Source organism: Osmerus eperlanus, chromosome 5, assembly GCF_963692335.1.
Source record: "Osmerus eperlanus chromosome 5, fOsmEpe2.1, whole genome shotgun sequence".
Classification (NCBI taxonomy): domain Eukaryota; kingdom Metazoa; phylum Chordata; class Actinopteri; order Osmeriformes; family Osmeridae; genus Osmerus; species Osmerus eperlanus.
The window spans coordinates 20135124-20160758 of NC_085022.1; the positions used below are offsets into that span (position 1 = coordinate 20135124).

Consider the following 25635-nt stretch of genomic DNA (forward strand, 5'->3'; position numbering starts at 1 on the left):
GGACTGCGGGCGACCAGGGGAGGGTCATGGAAAACCAAACTGTCAGGTCAAAATGTTCTCTGTTCTACTGGCCCCCCTGAACACATGTAGACCAGGGGGTTGGGTGGAGGGGGAGACGGGGGGGGGGGGCAATGGTGGGCCTTAGCCTCCACTGACCCCCACGGTGTCTTCCTGCTTCACCTCCCTTCAAGACAAACCTCTATTGGATTAACATTTGCCCGAGGGGGAGATGGAATGGATAGGGGTAACTGCAGAGGAGCAGACAGGGGGGGTCACTCCACTGTTTCAAGTAAAAGTGGAATTTAAGGCATCTGTGTTTGTTTGTAATTGGCTGTGTTTGGGGGCTGATTCTGACATCCTGCAAAGCCTTAGGATAGAGCAGAGGTTGTCCCTGCATGGTGCTCCTCCAACCCCCGATGGACGGGCCTCCAAACCTCAGAACTGAGAATGCAGCCCTGTGCCGCTGAAACCTCCAGGACCTCCCCTCTTACTTTTATGTCATGTGGATAAAAGGACCCAGGACTGAGACAGTTCAGTGGCCTGTGACCCCGTCTCTCTATTCTTCTTTTCCCTGCTTAGGGTTATCCAAGATTGGGGGTTCATCAGGACGTCAGCACACTTGTGGCAGATAAATCGTCTGCTAACAGCTTTCTGCTGACAGCTCCTCTCCTCTACTCACCCCCACCACAAGCTTGATGCCATGGAGGTGGCCTCCTGCACAGCTCCCCTCCTATCAGTCAAGGTCTGACCACGGGTACATACATGTTACGTAGGTGCTTCAGCTGTTTGAATACCAGTTAACACACCTTTCCAATCTGCAATCTTACTTTTCCTGAAGTATGTAATATTGTTCCTCTCTACTTGAATTAACGAACAGTGACACAAACAGTGACTCTAATTAATAAGTATGTGTTTTCTTGGAGAGCAAATAAAGGATGGTCACGCAAGCAAATGTTCTAAAATAATTCATTGGAAACCGGCTTAATGTGATCATGGAATTAAAATACTGACATCCTAAACACTTTCTCTTTGCAAACTGTGACATGTGACCCTGCAAGCCGGCCTCCCTGGGCACACCGCTGGTCCTCCTGGGGTGAGAGGTCGGCTCAGTGACAGTGGCCGCTCCTCTGAGAGTTTGCCCCAGCCCCAGCAACCAAAACACCAGAGGGCAGAGCAGCAGGCCAGTCTGCCCACCCCCACCCCCCGGGCCCCTCTCCCTTGGAACCTGGCAGGGAGGGAGGGAGCGCAGGATCAGGGTCTCCCCCTGGACAAACACAGACAGGGTCGTGGGTCATCTGGGGAGCTCACACAGAGCTTTCATCCCAGAGAAGCTCATTTCAGGGGAATGCAGCCCCTTCTCTATCTAGATAGGGCTCCTCCATGGGCCCTGTGTGGTGGTGCTGAACCCTGGATCTCCGGGCTTGTTCCCTCAGACCCCCTTTTGTTTTCATTGGGTCCTTCGCCTCTGCACACACAGCCTGGCTTGACCAGACTCTTCTGTGGGAAGAGTAGGTCAGGACAGCTCACCCAGTGTTCTGTTACAATCCAAACACCCGCTTATACAGTATCAAGCTGGGAGAAAGAGGGGACTTGGGTCAGAGACGGCATTCTAGAATGTTCTGCTGTTACCTTGCCCACCTTTGACTTCTGAAACGAGGTGGGCGTCTTATATCGTCCTGCTCTGAGAAAATCCACAATGACGTCACACACGCAAATTAAGTTACCTGTTTTATTCAATCACTGGAACACATATACTGTGTCAATCTGAGCATGTTAACACAATAGCACAGACATTGTTACTTTGGAGAAATGAGGCCTCAGTGTAGAATGCATGGGCCTTGTGTTTATTTGGCTGCTAACCCCTATAAACCTAACTCAGATGTAATTGGGCTATTACATTGTTTATATATGAGCCCAAACCAAATTATCCTCAATCAACTGAACACAGCCCTAGAAATACATTAACCGAAGTTAGCATGAATGTAGTAATGAGAGGTAAAAGTTTAATTATATTTTATATTAATATTTATACAGATAATATACAGACTAAACCTACAATACACCAAAATGAATCGTTATTTCTGAGTAAACTGCATTGAAATGTCTGGGCAATTAATAGAAAAGAAGATAGTACTATTTTCAGATCGACAGCATTTGACTTCTATTAAGTTGTGGTTGAATACAAGTCTTTGTCTGCCAAAGTGTAGGGTATTGTTGCATTTGTACAGTTCGTGACAACCTTTTCTGTCTCACCTCACCTAAAACATCTTTACATCTTTACATCCTCCATCAAGTACAACATAAAACACCAAGAATAGAACAAAATGCTAACGGAAACTAAATAAATGCTGCTTTATTACTGCAATCATTTACTTTGATGATTTCAGAACAAACCACATCTGGCTTTCTCCAGCAATATTAAAGCGAACATCAAAATTGCAGGACATTCGTGTAATTTTTTCATAATGCTCAGCATACGGCGCGATCCCTGTCTGCGATCAATTTGCAAACCATTAACAGTGCGACTCATTATCTTCATTATCTCATGTGCTATTGAAGACCAACTGATTCTGCATCGGCTTTCTGTAAAAGACATGGCAGGCAGCTGTCAACCACAAGTTCTGAAAATGTGGAGATTTCACACAGTCGATTCACAAACTCCCGGTCTTTATATTATATACAGTACCAGTCAAAAGTTTGGACACATGGGAAAATGTGTCCAAACTTTTGACTGGTACTGTATATATATTTTATATTATTATATATCAATATATTAGTATTGGGGATTCCGTGTATGGAGATTGTTGGAAACCTTCCCAATTAAGCCAGTGTACTTTGTGGACACTGTCTGCTAGCATGTACCCTCGACTCTTCAAAAGAACCTTCTGAGAACCATCTTCTCAGAACCCTCCCATGAGCCCCTGACTCGAATAATCAGGAGTGCTACCTCACTGTTTAAATTACCAACGAGAGAGAGCTGCAGCCTACACATGGTCCAACCACAACATGTGATGCTCCAATTATCCACATGCCGTCAGTCAAATGGAAACCACTGACAGTACCTCATTGTACAGATGAAGAATTTCACTTGTTTCTCTATAATGACTTGGAGTCCCTAATCTAAGTTTAGAAACAGGGCTTGTATTTCTAAATCTCTTTGGGAAGTGTGCACCTCTGGGATCCAAGATATTGCACCTGGTTGTGTCAGTGAGAAGACCTGACATGAGAATAGAGAATCTGACCTTGTGTTTTAGAAGAAGGATGGAGGAACCCTGATGTCCTTCTTGGAGCCTTCCTCCCTCCCCCCATCCTCTCCCACACACCCCTCAGAAACGTCCAGGGGTGAGTCTGGGTTAAGGACGGGATTTAGAAGAACAAGAGGAATCTGTTGTCATGCTAACATTCACAGAGACTGGGCCAAAAGGTGCTGCTCATCGATACTGTCTCATCCACATGTTCTGCCCCTACACGGAACGCTATGCGTGTTTATGGATTCCTTTGACTCCTCATGGGAGTCAGGTGGCTGAGCGGTTAGGGAAGCGGGCTAGTAATCTGAAGGTTGCAAGTTCGATTCCCGGACGTGCCAAATGACATTGTGTCCTTGGGCAAGGCACTTCACCCTACTTGCCTCGGGGAGAATGTCCCTGTACTTACTGTAAGTCGCGCTGGATAAGAGCGTCTGCTAAATGACTAAATGTAAAATGTAAATGTCCTCATGGAAGGTGGAGGGAGGACAAGTTGTCCAAGTTGTTGAGATGCTGATGGATGGAGCTCTGCTCCTGTCTTGACGGGCCTGTGACGGGTTAACCGAGGATGGACGTGATAAAGAGCCGGGAGAATACTGCATCCTTCTGTCCCCCCTCCTTGGTCCTGTTTATTGAATTATAGATCTGTACAACCGCTGGCTCTTTGCTCTCTCTCCCCATCTCTGGTTAATTTGATCAGAGAATCTGCTGACGCAGTGTGTGCCCAGCTCATGTGAAACCAATTTGAGCTACACATAAAAATCTGGAGTCTCTCTGAGAGCATGGGGCGCACGCCCATCCTAAGAAGAGAGCAGGACCCCCCTATCCCTAACCAAGACCTCCCGTGTGGAAAAAAGACTAACACCTTGTCAATACATGGCCTTCAGGTGTCCTAATCACATTAGTTGGTATAGTACCAACATTGGTCAATATCCACTGTTGAAACAACCAAGCCTATGACAGTATGTGCCAAACCTCCCACTGACACACAGCATCACAGAGGAGGCTCCCTGTCTGGTTGTCATGGCGAAGGATCAACACGATAGTGGAGCGAGGATGTTTACCGTGGAGGAGTCATCGCTTTGCTGAGGAGGTTGCCATGGCGCAGCACCCACAGTGTCACCATGGCAACCACAATCAACACTTTGAGGAAGCCATAGCGTCACATCATCTGGCGACCATGTCTAGCGTTACAAGATGACCTCGACTAAAAGCTGTGATTCACTGCCAATAGTACACTGTCACTCAGCTGTCTATGGGAGTCCCATAATGCTCTTAGATCACCAAGAATGATCATTTGGAAACTCTGATTACCTTGTAGCTTCGTGTAGGGCTCTATAAATAAAACATATTCTACAATCAAACCAAGACAGGAATCAGACTTGCAGCAGCTGTCCCCAAACAGAACGTGTGAACAAAGGCAATAGAAGAATAAAACTTTGCATACAACCCATTGGGAAATGTCACCCTAAAATAAAAACCTGAGACTACTGACAGATGTGGGGCTGTGCAGCCCGGACCGGCACACTGAAGAGCGTTTGTTGAAGCTCAGCTGGTATTCCTTGAATTCCCAACGTTCCTTTAATTACCCCAGACTCCAAGTATGAGCTGGCTGGACTTCACAAGAGACAGGTTCAACTCCAACTCCGCTTTCCATCAAGCCTGTTGTTTCTCTTAGCGATAGAGGACATATTTCTGATGTTTTCGTTTTATTTGCTTGAATAACATGACATCGGTCATCATGACTGAAGCTGTGTCTGTACTCCACAGACTTTATTACATACTAAACAATGATTTCAGGGAGTTGATTTTTTTTTTGAAACCCTAAAGTTCAATATCAGGCGTATTGAATATTATTACAAAGAAAATCAAAGTATGTTTCCCATCTCCCATCAACAGCCTTTTTTAACATGTGCTGTGAATATAGGCTGTTATGGTTCCATCATACATTCATCCACCAGGCATCGACCAGAACTCCCCTTCCCCCTCCCTTCTCCAACACACACACGCCCACCCCCTCACCCTAACCTGTCTCCTACGAGAGGATCTGATAGCAAGGGACTTTTACGGAGCCTGTTAGGGTTCCAGAAGATCCCTCTGCCAACATAAACCCCAAAGGCGCTGGGCTGTTGAGTCTGGGGATAACCGATCCTCCTGTCGACCTGGGCTCCGTGATGCATACCTGCCCATGTTTCCTCCAGGAAGTCAAACACGCTGACTGGAATAAAAACCGTGCTCCCCATTTACTACAAAGCTTTTAGCTAGAGAGAATGTCATGGTTGAGTGACTTATATGTGCGTGACGCTTGGGCCTTTACCCTGTAGCAAATGGGGTGTTTTGTGTTAGTGGTGGTTTACAGTATACCAGAGCTTCATAACACTACACCACTTCTTCTTGCTCAGCTCTCAGACCCTATCATTGGGGACTGAGTTCAGTACATTTCATAAATCAACCAGACTCTGGCACTGGTTTGTGGTAAATCTTCAATCACTTGCTTGTGTTTATTGGCATAACATAAGGTGTGTAAGCTTTTACTACAATCAGCTTTAATCATAAAGTCAGACAAAAAACCCTATTTACTCAACTTAATAATAAACAAATGTTACCATTATTTTTGGAATATTTGTTACAATCATTACCACTCTTTAGTAGTTATAGGCTTACCTTTCATTTTTTGAAAGGCAGGTGAAACAGCCATGCAGATGCAGGAAACACCAGTACAAAATAAATAGGACTTAAATACCTTATTTCATGAAGGGAGAAGATCTTTTTTACAAGATAATTTTCAATTAAACGATGACGTAACAGCAGCAACAAGTCTCGTTAACAAATACCTGCACAGCACGAACGGAGCCAGCGGAATACAAACTAAGCCAAATTGTTTGCGGAATTCCAGTTTTGGCAACACATTTGTATATTTTCTTTTGTTTTTACAATAAGGTGGTTTGATTTTCTAAATGTAATGGTGCGGCTGGGAAATGACGTGTCAGATGATCCTTTCAATCGCGATAATTATTACAACCCCTAATTTGAATAGCCTATAGGCTAATTTCTAACTTTCTGAAAATAATCTTGGGCTCATTATGATGTAGGCCAATGTTTTTCCAAAATCAACATTACATACATTATTGAAACAATACAGTCTGAAAAAAATGGACTAAATAAGACTAAATTAACAGTCGATTGTAGCCTAAATATGCATGTTAGCCGTTCATTTGTCAAATATTAAGCTAACTATAGAAGACAAAGTCCATCCCATGCAGTTATTGTAGCCTACTCACCATGCAAACTTGGACAAGAAACATCTCTTCTAAATAGGCTAGTTCACACACTCATATAGGCTACTGCTTGAGTCAACTGACACGCAAATATGTTCTCTGCCGGCTAAAGAAAGCAACGTTCTCATTCAAATTAATTTGATGTAGGCAATTCTAATTTAGTTTCAAAATGTTTTAAAGCTTGTTTAACGAATGAAAGCATTAACATGCAGATACTAAAAGGATCATAGAGGCTAATGACCCTCGTATATCTTGCTTGCTCAGACCATGCAATTTGGCCATTTAAGCTTACTTGCGAACGTATAGGCCTTTAATGTAGATATGCGCCACGTTTACTTTCGATGCATTTTTCCTCTACAGTAGTTTTTCAAGGCTATGAAATAAGCTACAGGCTATTGGGGTTTAATATCAGTACGAGGCTAATATTGCCGATTATCACTGGCTTTTTTTTACTGTCCCCTCGTGAAAACCCAGGCTATTTATTAACAGTCGACGGTTTAGGCCAAAATATGTTAACATTCAGTAAAAAAAAAAAAAAAATGTTGTTTATTTATTTTTCTATTTGTGAATGTTCGATTCAAAATATTATAGTGATTGTAGGCCTATTATTATTTTCATAATTTGTCAATGCCACATAATTAACTTAGGCTAAAGGGTCAACAAATATCCAATACATTAAAAAAGAATACTATAAAAAATAAATAAACAATAGGTTAAATGGTGTGGTATGGGCCATTGGCTGGTAATTGCGACAATGTTGTTTACCTAATGAATAGCCTATAGAAGTACGGGAAGTATGAGAGGATATGTCCGTTAAAACCAACATTTGATCATTTTAACAGAACCGGCGAGGCTATTTCACAAGAACTTAAACGTGAATTAAATTTGATGTTATGCCATCATATAATATGCTATATTGTTCACTGTAGGTAGGAGATATGAGGAGGATGTTATAAATTGAACAGGCAAACTTGGTGCCAATGAAATTATTCCTCCGATAATTGTTAATTCTCCACATAAATCTTTATTATAGGTCCACTCCCTGAGATTCACCTCGAAGTCTGCAGTCACAAATAAATGTAGACTACTGTGTCAATTTAAATCATGATTAAAAGCCCAACTAAAACCATTAGTTAAAGAAGATCTGTCATTTCATAGGGAGACAAATGCATAAAGGACTTTCTTTTCTTTTCGGTTTACTATTATATAATCTCCGAAATCGATACACCGTTTCATACACGCATGCACCACACAAAGTCTAAACGTGATACATGTGGGCTATGTGTGTTGTGTGACATAGTCTATACCTGCAGTGTTGTGGCTAATTACCAAAGACATCGGCTATACGCTTGCTAGTCCCCTCGCCAACAAGAAAGTCTAAAATCTTTCTTTTGAAACATAAAATAAATAACTCAAGACTTTTTGATTAATAGATGCACAGCCATGAAATTGCACTTCAGGGCTCCTTCCATAGGCCCATCAAAGCACCTATATTCATCCCTAATTGCATTAACGTCATGTGTTGTGTCTCCCGCGTGTTTACAAAAAAAAGTAGTTCAGCTAGGATTGACCTCCCATCTCTAGTGTCTGCATAATAACGGTGGACAAGTTCACTTCAAATCTATGAGCGAGAAGGTCTGAGTGGCGTACTGATCGTGGACCGTGGGGCGGCATCAACTTTAGAGCAAGGCATTTCTGTTACCTCGGTAAACCTTGAGGGGGCTTTTAGCATTTGTTCAGTCTGCAGCCTCTGGAAAACATCTGATTCGTTTTATAACCAGACCCAGATGCGGTAGTGCATGTGTGCGAGAGAGTGTGTATGCCCGCATTTGTGTTTGTCAGCCTACACGAGAATTTGAGGAGAATATCTGAGTCGAGCTACAAGGGAAAGGGACAACCGTTTGGATTTTGAGATTCTAACCGTTTTTAGGAATGAACGCAGATACGTGCGTATCATATTGCGATATGACATCCATGGATTCATATTATAACTCATCTACTGCCCAAGGTAGAGATCATCAGGCGAACCCGTTTAGGACATTCCAAACGAGTGAAACAAAATACAGCCCGACATTCATACCGGGCAAAGGACATAGTTACGGTGAGAAGTCTCGTAGTCCTTTTGAACAGGAGTGCCAGTCATTGGATGGCGCTGCTGAGGAGAGCACCTTCAACAAATACCACCTCTTCATGCAGCGACCTTCAAGCAAAACTCCCCCCGAAGGCAACAAACTACACCAAGAAAGCGGACACAACGGAGCGCTCATCCCTTGCTATGGTGAGTCCAACATGGTATAGAAAGTAAAGTTTGTGAACTTGGAAACGATCAGCAACCGCAACTGGATAGGCAAGTACGATATGGCTATAGCATTGTCTCCTTGTGTAGCAATTAAAGGGAATATTTCAGAGTATAACTGACCATATAACTTGGAGGTGAAATGGTAAAAGACACGTAGGATAGTTTTTTGTTTGTGGACACTGCATGACCACATAAGGGACGGACTGGTGGTGAAGTCAATACAATAATGCGTAGTTAGGTTACGCAAAACGTTATTGAAGGAAGATTTTTTTTTTCATCCATGAACTATTAATCAAAATGTCGCTATTTCATTGGTCACGTTTGACTTGCGTTTTTGTTAGAATAAAAAATAAAATAAATATAGACCTATATATAGATTTGTATAGCCTACATGTCGTGCACACTAGGCTAAAAAGTCACAGCAAAGCCATAGGCCTATAGTCGTGATTATGCCAAAGGCTGAACTTGATGTTACTATGCAAGACACAGGACAGAAAGATATTTCTGATTTATTTGACTGATGCCCTGAGAAGCCTAATTTGTCTTAACTTTTGACATTGTTCTAAGATTGATCACACAGGACGCGCCTATAGAAAAACAAGTGTCCAACACACACACACACACACACACACACACACACACACACACACACACACACACACACACACACACACACACACAACAGAAAAAGGCTGTGCAGCAATATCGGTTGCAGTTCAAGTGATTTAAATGTAACCATAAAGACTATTTGGTTAATGTAGATTCATAATTATCCATGTACTGAAAAAAATAAATGTGTCCCATAACTGCATAAGTCATTAGTAAATGGTATAATTACTTATTTATTTACACTCAGCTCAGCTCAAAACGAGATTCGATAAGTCAATTTGTAATGGATTTCAGAACTATCAATTCACAGGTTTCTAGATTGTTATGATCAGAACGCATATATCCTAAAAAGGGCATGCATTTCTGTTAGTTCGCCAAACATTCAGAGAAGATTGCATTATCATGATTTGTGTCACATTTGTCACATTTTCAATCCATACAAAATGGTCACGGCTAAATAACCATTGAATCGACGATGACTGTAGAACAGTTAGGCTTAGCATGCTCTTTAGGTTCTAGTATAAAATGTGTCTGGAAAATAATATAGGCCTACTATAGTCATTGTTTTAGCCATGTTGATTACAAACTAAAAAGTAAGACCGTCATAAAAAACGGGGATTGATGAATAATTTATGATAGAGTTGTATTTTGTATTCAACAATGACCCAGACCAATTAAGCAGCTACACGGTAAATATTATTCCTTTAACACAGAGGCTCAAGTTCAAAGCCACATTGAACAAAATACCGTAGACCGTAAATTACAGCAACAACACGATGAACAGGCAAATGCAGCATTCGGTCAAGTCATTCTAAGGACATAGATTAAGTAGTCTACAATGTAGTTTTAAACGCAAGAATGCTCGTATATGACGGCCTACTCGTTTATGTCAACACGTCAGTATGAAGATTTAGATTTAGGCTATCATATTATCTTGTATGATGTCAAATGGAATGAAAAATGTATTTTCTCCTTGAAAATTTGACAAAATAATGACCTAGTCCTGTTAAACTTAAGGTAGGACTGTATGAAGGAAAATGTCATTCATAAGCGTGAAAACACAATGCAGTGCATACACTGAGGGTAAACTGAGGAAGGCCTATTACCCACTCGAAATTTGCACAAAGAACAAATAATTCTCCACTAAAAACGCGTTTCAAACAGATAAATAATTTTGAAATTTTGTGCATTTGCCACAATTGAAAATTGGAAAACGTAAAACGATTTGACCAACTTCTGAATACAAATACAAATTGCAATTCTAAAGTAGATAGTTCATAAGTCTTTATACGGGCTATAGGCAATTATATGTACAAATATGGTGAAGGAAGAAAACAGATTTAATCTGTACAGTTGAGGTTGCTACTTTCTAATTGTTTAATAACAGAGATATTCAAAGATGCCAGCACCTGTCCAAGCCAAAGTAAAGGCCTACCCCATAAAGTGCAAAATTACGTGACAGCAAACCATTGTTTTGGGCCTGTTATTTTTGCTTAAATCACCAACATACTTAAAGTGTTCTTTTCTTAAAGGTGAGAGCTATTACCTCCTGCAAGGATGTAGACCCCTGAATTGAAGTCAACATTTGGCAGAAGCAATGACAGAGCCATTTAAACTCCATCATGCATTATGTTTCCCCAGAGGAAAGCTCTGCAATGTTATTATTTAAAATGTTGCAGCCAGATGAACGCATCATAGCTTAGGTTAGGATATGTTGGGGTGAAGCCAAAACCTCAGGCGTCAACAGACTTGTGTTATCACGTGTGGTCCTCAATGGGAGATTCATTGCACAAGCAATAATGCATTATCTCCATCAGCAAAATAAAATAAAAACTGTACACTCCTAAAAAAAACCTTGCTCTAGCCATCTCCCCTCTCATTGCTCCAGAAGGTTACAGGGCCACACAGAGGTTCTGTAAATGAATCCTCACTACATACAAAGCATTGTTTTGTTGTGAATAGCATGGGTGTGCTTAAGCCAACGTCAGAACTCAAAACAAACTCAACATTCAACTATTGTGCAGATGTGAAATATGAAAAAAAACCCACTGTATAATCATCTCACACATTAAAGGAATGTTCAACGTTAGCATTTAATGATTTCATGCTGAGACTGGGGCATTCACACATTTCTTGGAATCACACCCGTTTACTACAATGCCTCTAAATTAGAAAAATTCAGTTTTCCTTATTAACACCAGTGTGATCATATACTTTCCAGAAGCCACAGGCTTTAGGGCAGAGGGTACATTTCCAAAAATGTTTGCCTGTTTGAGGTAAAAAGCAAACTAGCAACTACAACAGCTGGGCCTTACAAATTAGTGGTACTGTTGAAGTTACACTTTTCAATACCTAGAGCCTTCAGCCATGATGCCTGGGGTGATTTCAACAGTGTGTTGTCTCAACAGGAACCTATGTAGCTTTGAGGCTGGGTTGTAACAGTGGCATTGCATTTATATTTAGTCATTTTAGCAGACGCTCTTATCCAGAGCAACTTTGAGGCAAGTAGGGTGAAGTGCCTTACCCAAGGACACAACGTCATTTAGCACGGCCGGGAATCGAACCGGAAACCTTCTGATTCATAGCCCGACTCCCTAACCGCTCAGCCATCTGACCCCATTGGAGGCTGAGAGCCATAGGAGCCGCCTTACCTGACCACAGCAACGAACGAAATCAAACCGCTGGAACTGATCGAGTGCTGCGCAGTTTGCAGGAATGCAGGCGAGCGCTACAGGAGAGCTTGCCATTAATCCGGGACAGATGTGCATTACTGGCTCCTATGGTTATTATTCATACCGCTCAAACACAAGCCGCCCCAAAGCCACAGAGTGTCCCTGAGGTGACAAACTCGGACCGGTTTGCGTAACCTCTTCTCACCAATACCCTGGGTAAACACACTGACAGTCAAAAATGGAGGTTGAGTTGATGTGGCGTTTTGAGGGATGGAGGAGAAGTATTCCTGAGGATGTCACACCCGTGCTGGAGTGAGTGTTTACATACATATCCTCTTGCCTCATGGGGGGGGGGGGGGGGGGGGGTAAGAGGTTCTCTGTGTAGTAATTGCTTCAGGGTCAGGATCTATTTTGGGTTTTCAGCTGTGATAGCAATGATACAAATCCTGTGGACAGTCACCCCTAGCACTGTCTTGTCTCACAGTATTGTATGTTTCCTCTAAAAGATAATTGATGATGAGTGAGTTCTGGAGTCTGTGTATGAGTGAAAGCTACTTAGGGCTCAGAGGAACATCTGGGGAACAGAGACAAGACTGCATGGGACAACGTGAGTCTCCCTCCACGTTCTAGACTTGTGCTTGATGCAGAGACCCAGGGGGGAAAGGGCTGCTGACTGCCAAGGCACAGTGTCCGGTCTGCTGGGAAAGGGGGCACCGTTGGTGCTTGGTGGACGAGAGATTTTGTTGCTGGATGCTGAATGGAAAATAGTTTCTTACTGTTTTATGTGGTTATCCGAGTTTGAAATCATTATGGAGATTTATTAGGTGTTACAGTAGAACGGCAGGATGACTTTCTTATCCTCATTTTGTATGACGTGCTGTCCGCGAAGGATAAAACATGTTTCTCAACATGTACGCAAGAATAAGAGTTATTGGTTTAGTTGTACATGCATGTCAAAATGTAATACTATTACTAAGTGTTAAAAGACCTATAGAATTGATGTCACAGGATGTGTATGCGTAGATCACTACCACATTGTGCAGCCTCGATACAAACTATGAGTACAAGAATGGTCCCATGTGTGGATGGATGTGAATGTCTAATATACACGTTTGTGTAAGCACAGACTTCTGTGACACTGTTGACATCAGAGACCAACGTACAGCCAATGAACTGAAAATATATGATTGACTTTTATCATTTTTAACTCACGGTAGTCCCTATAAACAATGCAAATGAGCATGTTGGAGGACTGAACTTCGTAATCAGAAGACGAAGCTTCGTGAGGAGATCGTGACTGCTTCCTCCCCTTACTGTCCAACTGTATTATCTTTATTTTCCTCTCTTGCCTTCCGCCGTGTTGTGCCTTTTTACCAGATCTCCCTCTAGAGTGGCGAGAGGGAGGGAGCTCGGGCCTCCATTTCCTGCCATCTCTGTTCCAGGGGGAGATAGGACCCCCCCCCCACCACTCCAATCCCGCCCACCCCAGTTCTGTAAGCGGGCCAGAAAAAGAAGTGATTCGAAAATTCCAACCAGGTGGCAAGCATTTTGATCCCTGACTCCGGTGTTAACTCCGACTCTCACAATCAGAATCTTTTCCTTCCTCCCTGCTCCCTACGTATTCATGAACATAGACAAAGGCGCTGAGGCAAGTGTTTCTGAGTGCTTCTTTTAGCCAGGACATGAAGTAATTTAGTGTTGTCTTCAATGATGTCAGATCCTTGTCAAGGATAACAGAGTCCTGTATAAAATCGTCTGGATTATTGCCCTTGATTCTCATCAGTTAAACTGTGTTTTATTGGTTGTAGAAGTGGTAGAAGAAGTTTCTGTTGTGCCAATTCGATTTCTTCCAACACACGAGGCCACATAATAAGGAAGGACAATTCAAAAGTGCTACGACAGCAATAACAGAGCTATTGCGCAGACAAAGAGCAACTTTATGTACCGAATGATAAAATTCTCATGAAACAGACTTCACAAGGCCTTCACATCCATGACAGCAGTGAGCCCGCATGAGTGGCGATTTATCAGGAGCTGAGTTTGAACAGATCCGTTCGCCGTGTTTCCCACGGAATCTACATTCCTGTGTGAACTGCTGGCATTGATCTCTCGTCGGGAACATCTGGGAGGGTCTCTTCCTCCGAGGAACAACTCTGAACCTGAACTCTCCAACTGCGACCTCACCTGGAGAGCTCCAGTCTGAAAGAACATGACTACATCTGTTGGTCAGGGTGGAGGAAACCAACACTTCTGAGACTGGACAAGGAGACATGGTCTGTGGGTCCACGCAGAGTTGGAATATAACCGGTTGTTCTGCAGACTTCCATCAACCGTGAGCTTTTTGGAAAAGCATTTCAGACAACTCTTTTTAAAAGCTTTCCTTTCCATCTTTAGTGTTTGGTCATTAACCCTTCCCCAGGTTACTAATTTATAGTGTTTCTTTTATTTGACTTCAGCTGACCCCTTCCCATCCCATTCTATAAAAACAGAGAGGCCACCCTGTTGCTTTACAACCAGTTAAATTACACTTTGATGTTTTTGTCTCTGTTTCCAACAGTGATTAAACGGCCGACCCTAGTAAAGACCTGACCTTGGTTAACTGAACGGGTCTGCTCCTTATCAAAGAAGAACCTTAGGAACGTGTGATATCAGAGCATGACAATGATCCATATGTGGCTGAGGAAAGAATTCAAGCCAAAACCCGAGAACATTTTCTGTCTGCGTGCAAATTGGAGCCAAGGCAATGGAATCTTGGCCCTCAGCTGAGAGAAGCGTGATGGTTGTGCTCTCCGAAACTATGTGCAGCAGAGACAGCTCAGCAGAAAGACACTTAGAGATGTTTATGGGCAAGAACTTGTGCACAGGATCCAGACACTGACGGGAAACTAGACTTAGAAAATATGTGGAAATCGTTGGTGACATTTGATGAAATGTTGCGCTTCATAGCGACTTTCATAGCTATGTTCAGTGGCAAGACCGTGGCAATCTACTCATCTTTATCGTGATTTTGTCAGGTCAGCAACATGCACCAGAAAGAGATCTTCAGACCAACGTTTCGACAAACATCGCCCCTTTCACACCGTTGAAGCTTTAGCCTTGCCTTGGCTACTCAGGATACGTACCTTGCTCTGGGGCACCGCTACAGCCAGCTTTCCCTATCAGGATGCCGAGCAGGAACCTCTGCGCGACCTGCCCCACATCTAAACCGCACGGCCTCGGTGCTGCCCTGGGGTGCAGCCACCATATTAAACCAGGCTTTAGAAGAGGAGGCCATGGCAGGTGATGATGTCACAGTATCTGCCTGACTGGAGCCTGTGAGGGAGGTCCGACAGGTGGGCCACAGCGATGTGAGGTCACAAACTCCAGCTGGGCGGCCTGTGTTTCTCTTTCCTTGTCCCAGAGAGAGGACTGCTCTCAGCCTGGGAGGAGGGGCGGGGGGAAGGGGAGGGGGGTGGGCCGTTGTAGTGCTGAGGTATGACTTGACTGTCTCAATGTGGGACAAGTTAGCCAAAGGCCAACTAATCTGTAAAAACAAACATGCATGTTGCAGACAGACCTCCGCCTAGCCCCGTCACCGCGAAGCTATTCTCCTTCATCCCAAACCGCTCTTTAACTCGAGACACACGAGGCTACTCGGTGACGATGGGGCATCACCTTCAGAGCTCCCTGGTACCTGAGAGGGACACGAGATCTCCATCAGTCTTCTGGTCAAACAGTCATGGCACAACAATGAGCGCTTCGTCCCACATGCACGCATCTCCTGGATCATGCATTCTCTCCACATAGGATCTCCAAGTCCTAACAAAAATAAAGTGAAGCATTTTCTTTTAACCGTCGCGCTGTCTCAGACCCCCCACAATGCGAAGGTTAAAAGAAAATTCTTCACTTTATTTTTGTATTAGGTAAAGTTGTCGCAACACGACGGTGGGTCACTCACAATGACCCGAAGGTTCACAATGAACCGAAGGCAGAACAAGGATTAAGTAGACACATGTGGATCTTATATGAGGAGATCTTCATGCACTATGGCTCCTGTCCAATCAGGTCCAAGCCCTGGATAGGGCACATGCCCATGGCCAGGAAACACAAACAGAACCTGACAGAGTTCACTGTTCCTCCAGGACCACAACCAGAACCCTGAAGTCTATTTATTCACACAACTGTTTGTTTATTGAGAGAAAAAGCTCTGCTTTAGCCATATCCTTGAGGAAAACACAAAAACACACTAGGACAGGAACAGAGTGAGGTCTGTCACCGAATGGAGGCTCTCAAAATTGAAGGTGACAAATACAATGTTGTTTACGTCTGTGGGGAAGGGTTGTGTGGTTGCCGTGGTACACAAGGCCCACCATACATAGCTGAGGCTTCGACAAGCTCTGTGTGGTTCATGTTTCACATGGCGTGATTGGGAAATCTAAGGAGTGAGGACAGAGCTAACTTCAGGGAATGGGGCTTTGAGGGTTGGGTCACAGGTCAAACCAATGTGTTGTGACGAATCTTTCAAACATAGAACGCATGTGTCTTCTTCGCTAACTTTAGATTTGCAGAATAGAGTCGAGGCCTTTGAACTTGTAAAAGTATAACAGGCATGAGGTAAGCAGGAGTAAATGTCACTTGGTATGACCAGCCAAAGGTGACGATGAGCAGACAGCTCATAGGTTGGAGGTTGGACACGAACACGAGAGCTGGAAGTCATAAATGGCTAGATTGACCATAAAATACTCTTGGTCTGGAGAACATATTTACCACACATTAACATAAAAATGCTAACACAGATGGATGAATACAGGGTTCACTTCATACAAAATGACTCACCATTGTATCTAATGCTTGCTCTCTCTCTCTCTCTCTCTCCAGCCAAAGACAACAGTGGGCTGACCGAGTCCGATTTGACCCCCAACGCCGATGGTCCAGGGATGGACGGCAGCTACCTGAACCTGAAGGAGCCGGGTGTGAAGGGGCCGTCTGACCGTCCGGGCTCCGACCTCTCCAGCCCGCTGGATAAGAGCGAGGCGGAGAGCAACAAAGGCAAGAAGCGACGGAACCGCACCACCTTCACGTCCTACCAGCTGGAGGAGCTGGAGAAGGTGTTCCAGAAGACGCACTACCCTGACGTGTACGCCCGCGAGCAGCTGGCCCTCCGGACGGATCTGACCGAGGCCCGCGTTCAGGTAGGCAGCCAGATGTGCATCGTTGAGAGACAACAAAAGGCGGGAATTGCCAGCAAACTGTGAGCTAAATTATCCCTGTGAACAGGGAGTGCTCGACAAGTCACTCCCTGTTCATATAAATATTCACTCATGGAACTGACAAGAAGGCCTGGGAGAGGGAAGACTGGCGTGTTGACAGACCTTGTCCTGAGTCGGAGAGGGAGACAGCGAGGCCTATTGTTCTCACTCCTCTTCTCTGGCTGCCAGTTTCAGAGTTGGGTTGGGACAGGCAGGGGGGGGGGGGGGGGGTGTTGCGACTGAGGGGAATACTCTGCTCTTAATTCTATGTGCTGCAGACTTGGTTAGGGGAAAGGGGGGGGAGGGTCAAAGGCCAAGGGTTTTTCTTTGGAAACCACCATTTTTAAACTTCGCTGTACAGCATTTTGGAGAGGGAAAAAGCTGCAGGGAAGAAAAAAAAAAAGTCATCAAAGCCATTTGGCAAGGGAATAGAAAACACTCCGAGATGCCAGTTTCAATTTCCAAGCCTGCTCAGAGACATAGTCAGGATTCTGGCCTGGTCTTCTGGAGGTACAGTAAAATAACTGCATTCACGTTGTATCCACACAGAGCCATCTATCCCCCCCACATGACTCCAATTACCTCAGCAGTCAGACAGGCACACAGCACACACTGTTGAGTCACCATGGGCATTGACCTGAATTTCAAGAATCGTACTTTAAATACACAAGCAATCAAGCCTAAACTCCCATGCTCCATCTACAGGTCCATCCAGACAAAGTACAGGAACATCTAATCATTCTATTCTTCCATGTCATGGGGTTCAGAGTCACTATTGAGTGTAAGTATTGCAGAAGAAAGCATTTCATCTCAGAGCAAAACATTGACATCAGACGTACAGATGTTTTCAAACTGTACAGACGCCTTAGTCAAGGTCTTCCAGTGAGATTTCAGGATTGAAGGTTGATTCGGCATTTAGCTATAATCACAGTCTTAGTAGCTTGTAGCTTCGTGGCACCTCTCAGTTGTCATGGAGCTGCCATCCAGCTGCCTCAGACCTGACCTCCACTGCTGGACGTGTTGAAGCAGGAAGAGGGTGTGCCTGACTGAGTGAGTGCAAGGTCAGTCCATCAATCGCCCTGGTCCAGGATGACAGAGATGAGGTGAGACGGCTAGACTTTAAAGCCAGTCTCGGAGCCCTGCTCTCTGCCCTACTTCTCTCTCTCTCCGTTCCTGCCTTCTGGCTCTGGAACATAAATAAAGCTCTTTAATGGCTCTGTAAGCTGCCTTTTGCTGTCAACGTCTTTAGCAATTACTGCTTCACTGGCAAGCCCCACTTTGAGCTCGGAGATCTCAGAACCACCTTCCCTGCAGATGTCTGTTGGGTAAAATAAACAAGGACTGTAAATGGTTGCAGTTGGTCGACTGCATGGTTTGGTAGCTACACACACACACTGTGTGTGTGTAGGGTGGGGGGGTCACACTGTGTTTATGGGTGTCTCTGTGACTCCAATGTTATTTGCGACTTATTTGCAACTTTTTGATATTCAATTTATAAAAATTGTTTTTTTTCTAGTCTGAATTTGTGAAGTGCCTGCTCCCTCAGTTGAGTTGCGAGACTCTGGATTTGAGGAATAGAGGACACAGAGCTCTGAAGGACACACTTGACTCTAGAACGTTCCCTATGATCTCTCCTCTCAGCTATTTGGCCAGTGTCTCTAATACCGTTCGAAGGAAAAGCTGCACAGAGCAAAGCCCAGGAGGAACACGACACACCATGCACCCGGAGCCTGAAACTAGATGGACACGTGTGTTCCTGCACGTGTGTGTGTGTGTGGAGAGGGTGCATGTTGCTGTGAGCATGGATTTTTATGAGATGGAAACAATGTGTATTTGTTTGCAAGGGTTCAACAACAAGTGTTCCCCTAATAGAGTGAGTCCATGGTAAGAGGGTGCATCTGCTTGTGTTTGAGATTGAAAATGTGTTTATGACCTAGTGCATGTGTGTATGCATGTGTGTGTATGCGTGTGTGTGTGTGTAGTTAGTCCGCTGCTTCAGTCTGTGAGCCTCTGAAAGGTCAGAGGGGTTAGCTGCGGAAAGCCAAGGGCTTAGGCGTCAGGAAATTAAACATGAAATGAAAACAAGCTCCAGTTTGAACATTCTCCCATCTCACTTTCCAATATCCCCACTTCCCTTCTCTGACTTAAAAGGGAGGAGAGAGAGACAGAGAGACCGGTGGGGGAGAAAGAGAGAGGCGTGGGGAGGTGGGGGCAGAAAGAGAGGGGAGAAAGAGAGAGGCGCGGGGAGGGCAGAAAGAGAGAGGCGCGGGGAGGGGGGGGCAGAAAGAGAGGGGAGAAAGAGAGAATTTTCTTAACCTTGAGGTCTTCTGTCTCTATATCAGATAATACACTATGTGATCTGTACTGCAGTATTGATGATATAATTCGCCAACAATCAGAAAGTATCCAAACTATAATAAAATACTAGCCATAAAATGGCCCATCAAACCAAAGTGCCCATGTAACAAGAAACCTTTAAGAAAGCTACATAGGGATGTTAGAACCCACAATGACAAAAAAAAAACACTGACTTGACGTACCTTCAAATGCAACAGGAACCCAAGACCCCCTAGGCGCATAACACAGACAGCAAAGCCTTTCCAAACAGATGATATAACTCAGAGGGCGACAACCTATCACCTTGACATTGGGGTTCAGCTACAGCACAGGTATCGGGTTTCCAGTGGAGATCTGTCCCCTCATCCCCCTGACGGGCTGACCCGGCGTACGCCAGCCCTCCTGACCAAACCCCAGTGGATCACCTCACACATCTCAGTCCAACTCTGTCCACGTCTGAAATTAATGAATTTGTTACTGGATAACTAATGGAAGTTATATTTGAACAGCTGTGCCGTTAGAAAAGGAGCCAAAATATGTGGCTTGTGGCTGTCATATGTGCCTTGTTGTGTGGGACGTTCATTAAACAACTGTCCTTTCATATTCTGTTCATAGTTTTATCATGACAGATATAATTGTGTTGGTGTACTTAAGAGAATGCCTATGAGCCATTGTGGTTTGAAATCAGATTGTGCTAGTGTAGTGTGTTGGTGTTACGATACATTTTTGTGTATGCGTAAAAGAGAAAGATTATTAGAAAGAGAGAGTAAGAAAGATTAATAGAGAGAAAGGGAAAAATACTGTTTATGTGGAGAGTTGACTAAGGGGGAAATTGCACGTAAGGGACTGTGAAAACCACAAGATGATTTGGTTGGGTCTCATCCCACAATCCAAGTTCAGACCCCCGTGTCCATGTTGGACTGCTTCTTTCTTTGAAGAAGTCTCCCTTTCCCCTGGGAGGATAGGAGATAGACAACCAATAAATAAATACTGGTACAGAAGTGAAGGGCCTCTCTTCAGCATTGACCCACAAGACTCTGTTGCACAAATCAGCCTGCAACTATCAAGATTTGGCTGAAAACACAGCATGTCAAAAAGGCAAAAGATTAACCTCATGTTAACCTCATGTCATCATTGCAGGATGTATTCAGTTCAAGCACATTTATAGAGGTACTATGCTCTCCCTTGCTTTAAGAGCATCCGACTGCATCTCTCGCTACCTGCAGAATCTCATTCTCGGCTTCCCTGCAACGTCACCTCCTCCTGGCCTGCATGAGAAGTGGACTGAGGGGCCTGCTATCAGTCAATCATCAGTCCGTACTAGAAACAGCCCATTCCTCCCAGCGCCTTTCTCTCTGCATCAGGAAAAACCTTCCAGAAGTGCTGCCTGGGCCATAATTAGTAATAGCACTGTAATAACATCGTACACAGGCTTTACGGAACATATTCAAGTTTCTGGGCGTCTTTGCTCCGGTGACGGCAAATATTGTGTTGGGAACGAGAAGGGTGCCTCCTTGATGTCCTGTTGGCTGTCAGGCTGAGGTGAGCCCCCCTCTCTAGAGTGATTTATGAGTGGCTGCAGGCCCAGATGTGGATCCCTTCCCTTGCTGTAGCTCCTTCAGTAGGGGGGGGGGGTGGGGGAGACAAAGGGGGAGGGGGGGGGGGGGAGAAACCGAGAAGGGGGGGAAGGGAGAGAGAGGGAGTGAGTGAGAGGGGGTAGGGAGGAAGACCCACCGTCCGTCCGTACATCAATAGCTTTCTGCAGACACCGGCACTTTAAAGACCCATCAAACCCCTTGACCTTGTGACGTGTCTTTCATCTGCGACACGATTTATGGGTTCAACCCTCCTCCTCTGTGTTTGAATCTACCAACATCTACTCCACTCTCCTTTACGCGCTACGGAGATGACTCCATATCAGCTCCGGATCTGTTCGGATCACTTGATTCAAATCAGCTCCGGATCTGTTCGGATCACTTGATTCAAATCAGCTCCGGATCTGTTCGGATCACTTGATTCAAATCAGCTCCGGATCTGTTCGGATCACTTGATTCAAAGCAACGTCCCCCCCCCCCCCCCCCCCCTGTAAATCCCCAGAGCGCTAGGCAGCGGGGCAGGCTCGTCTATGACAGGCCCTGATCTGTGTGTTTCCGCAGGTGTGGTTCCAGAACCGCCGAGCCAAGTGGAGGAAGAGGGAGCGCTTTGGGCAGATGCAGCAGGTCCGGACGCACTTCTCCACGGCCTACGAGCTCCCCCTCCTCACCCGCCCAGAGAACTACGCTCAGGTACAGATGAGGGATCAGAACTATGACTGGGTACTGAACTATACGTCAATATTTACTCTCACGACACACGACTCATCATCACTTTTGGAAGTTCAACGACTTCACCCGTGTCTGTCCTGTCCTGCTGACGCGTGTTGTTCCCACTTCCGTTGCAGATCCAGAACCCGTCATGGATTGGAGGCGGCAGCGGGGCGTCGCCCGTGCCAGGCTGTGTGGTGCCCTGCGACTCCGTCGCCTCCTGCATGCCCCCTCACCCCCACGCCACCGGAGGGGTCTCCGACTTCCTGGGCGTGCCCAGCCCTGGGGGAAGTCACATGGGACAGACGCACATGGGCAGCCTGTTCGGGGGTCCTGGCATGGGCGGCGGCATCAACGGGTACGACCTCAACGTGGACCCCGACCGCAAGTCGTCCAGCATCGCCGCACTGCGTATGAAGGCTAAGGAACACAGTGCGGCTATTTCCTGGGCCACATGATGCCCCGCCCCAGGCCCCGCCCCCCTGACCTGGGCCCCGCCCCTCCCCCGGAGCAGCCCTGCCCAGCACTGCAGTGGAGGAGGAGGAGGAGGAGAAGGAAGGGGATGGGATTATGTCTGGTCTGACAGCTCTCATGATAACACAGGTCAAATGAACTGGGAGACACAGTGATAACGGCAGCCATTACAGCCAAGATAACATCCGTGACTATGACAATCAGCAGACACCAAGAAGAAGAGAGACTGAGAGAGGGGAGTGGGAGAAGAAGAAGGAGGAGGGGCTCGGCAGGGGGAAGTGGTGTTACGCCTCGATCTCAAGGAGGAATGTGGTGAAATAGGTGAGGAAGAATGGAGAAACCAGCTCGGGGAAATAACACAGCTCGACTGTTCTGGATGGGCAACTGTTAAGCTAATAGTCAGGAAAGTTTTTGAAAAAGTTATTTTAAGTTAAATGCAATAATCATGTTGAAGTCACCAGCCATAAAAGCATCCTTGCAGGAACTATACATTTCCTATTTCACAACATCCATAAATGTACATACTGAAACAACTTCTAATCCCCTCTTCTGATCTCCATGCCCTACAATTTCTGTAATAGTTCCACTGAGACAAAGCCACTTCAAACAGTCCACCTGAGAACACAAATGTCCATTTGAATCAGTCCAAGCCTTCCTAACAACGCTTTCGTATCATTGCACAGAAACCAATTGTTTTGGAGACACAGTAAGAAGGAAACATCCGTTTTTAAGTTCAAACATAAACATCCAAGTAATTCTGGACTGAGGACTGAGCTGTTCTGCAAAGCTGTCATCCCCTCACAGTTCCAGAAAGCACTAGACCAAAGGTGCGAGAGAGCCCGCGCTGTCTGACAGTTCAACGGCTCGTGCCAAATTAGATGTGGAGGAAGCCAGGTTCAGACGCGGTGGGATTGGCAGTCACTTGAAGTGAACGTGTCATTTCCTCCCCCAGGGCCGCCTCCACAGGTCTCCATCCCCTGGCAGGGTTCGGGTTACAGGAAGTCCCGCCTCCACTGGTCGCCAGGCTGGACTAACACACAGCAGCAGCCGTCAACACTAACTACTCAGGCCAGCCTCAATCAGCCTCCAACAGGGAGAGAGAGACACTTTCAATTAGCCTCAAACCAAGCTGTGCTGGTCAGGGCAAAGCACAGGCACTCAAATTCAGCATGGCCAACATGGTGGGAACAAACTAAGGCTAATTCCACATACTGACCTAATCATGGCATCTTCAGAGTGTGGTGGTGGTGGGGGGGGGGGGGGAGAGATCAGAACAGATGACACTGAATCCTTAGTATTGTCACGCTAGTAGAGTTTGTCACACGCCAGGCGCTAGCAGGCAAAGCAGCTATAGGATTAGGAGACCTAATTAGGCCTGGGCAGCATTCTTTAGGGTCTAGGTAATGTGATGACATAGAGCAGACTTGCAGACATGTGGGGAGTATGGCCCCGTGGTTGTGTTGCCCTGCCTGATCAGGCCTGTCAATAAGAGCTGGGGCCAACAGACTGAAGGGCTCCAGCAAGGCCTCATCAGGCTCGTCGCTGATCCCTGAGTGTGCGACACCCGCTGGGCCACATATCCCCTCACACTGCCCTTCCTTTCAGTGGAGGATTGGACGTCCTGGCTCTCTCCCTCGTCCTCTTCTCTGAGTTCTGTCTCAGCTCTGACATCACAGGAGGACACACGATGACAGTTTCAACAAATCTAATAACGAATGTTATTTTCTAGTTTTATTTTGGACTAATTTATTTTGGAAGTGTCGACGTGATCCTGAGATTAGAATGAACGAGAACATTCCGATCTGACCGAGAAAGCTCTTTTCCCTGGATATTCCTGTTGAAAACTCACAGCTCAAACGAGGTGAAAAAGCACTGATTTAAGCCACAGGAATCTCTGTTAAATGAATCAAGTGTCTCTCAGTGCTTTGACAGTAAACATGGCCTGACGATGTGTGATTTTTAATGATATCTTAGCATTTCTGTCTTCCCCAACCCCTTAAAAAGCTCCACTCACACTGAAAGTATTTTGGCAGCAGTAGAACACAGTAGAACTGACCGAAGCCCAATATGTATCCTCATTGCCATGTCTGTAGTTTAGTTCATTAGTTGTTTTAAAACGTTTGTATGAAGTCATTTACATTTAGTCATTTAGCAGACGCTCTTATCCAGAGTCATCCTTTTAACCCTTGTGTTATCTTCGGGTCATTCTGACCCATCAGTCATTGTGACCCACCGTCGTATTGCGACAGATTTACCGCATACAAAGACAAAGTGAAGCATTTTCTTTTAACCGTTGGGCTGTCTCAGACCCCCCACATTGCAAAGGTTAAAAGAAAATTATTTTAATTTGTTTTTGTATTGGGTAAAATTGGGTAAACACAACGATGGTTCGTTATGAACCTTTGGGTCATGTGACCCGAAGGCAGCACGAGGGTTAAACTATTAAATCAATGACATTTGTTAGGTCAAGTCCAACTAAATAATGACTGTCAAGTCCACCAGATCCTGATGACAAAGGAGTTGCTGGGTGTCTAGCCCAGTATTCTGCCACAGTTGTCTATTTCTCAGGCAGTCTACCTGCCCCCCGCCCACCCCCCTGCCCCTACCTTACCCCCTCCCACCCCCCTGCCCCTACCTGCCCCCCTCCCGCCTCTCTGTCCCCCTCCCACCCCTACCTGCCCCCCCTCCAACCCCGCCACCCCTACCTGCCCCCTTCCCACCCCTACCTGCCCCCCTTCCAACCCCTCCACCCCTACCTGCCCCCTTCCAACCCCTCCCTGCCCCCCTCCCACCCCGCCATCCATCCCTCCCTGCCTTCCCTCCCACTCCGTTATGATACTACTGAAACAGGGCGACAGGGGTCCATGGTTTATATGATCACGTTTGTGTGAATGTGTGCAAGTCTGATTAAATTGTATTTTCCTTTTGCTTGTACATTTGTTTTGCTTGTCCTTTTGTTAAATAATGGATTTCCAGAGATAAACCCTTACTTTTGAAAATGTACTATAATTGTTTGAAGTATTACCGTAACTCATGCCAAGAAATGTCAAGATTGTGTGTATGATAAATTCCTCTGGACTTTGACCAGGTTGAATCAGCTTTCTAAATGGTTCATGGCTATGAGCAGCAATTTGTATTTTAATCTCGTATTTCTATTCTTGATTGTGACTTAATATAATTTTTTTTGTGC

At 45.2% G+C, this 25635-nt stretch overlaps 2 protein-coding genes across 3 annotated transcripts in view; one reads left to right on the top strand and one right to left on the bottom strand.

The window, feature by feature from the left end:
- nat10 (N-acetyltransferase 10) overlaps positions 1 to 25635 on the bottom strand; it is a 97541-nt gene that overhangs the window by 32195 nt on the left and 39711 nt on the right. The gene's annotated exons all lie outside the window — the stretch shown is intronic.
- LOC134021542 (homeobox protein aristaless-like 4) lies at positions 8138 to 24598 on the top strand. Of its 2 annotated transcripts, none has more exons than XM_062462485.1 (4): positions 8138 to 8801; positions 16961 to 17274; positions 21825 to 21983; positions 22109 to 24598. In XM_062462485.1, exons 1-4 carry the CDS (start codon positions 8456 to 8458, stop codon positions 22427 to 22429), a joined length of 1140 nt encoding a protein of 379 aa, XP_062318469.1. In that variant the 5' UTR covers positions 8138 to 8455; the 3' UTR covers positions 22430 to 24598. The 2 variants fall into 2 exon arrangements, with proteins under 2 accessions (XP_062318469.1, XP_062318470.1); XM_062462486.1 differs by having other exon boundaries at positions 21825 to 21953.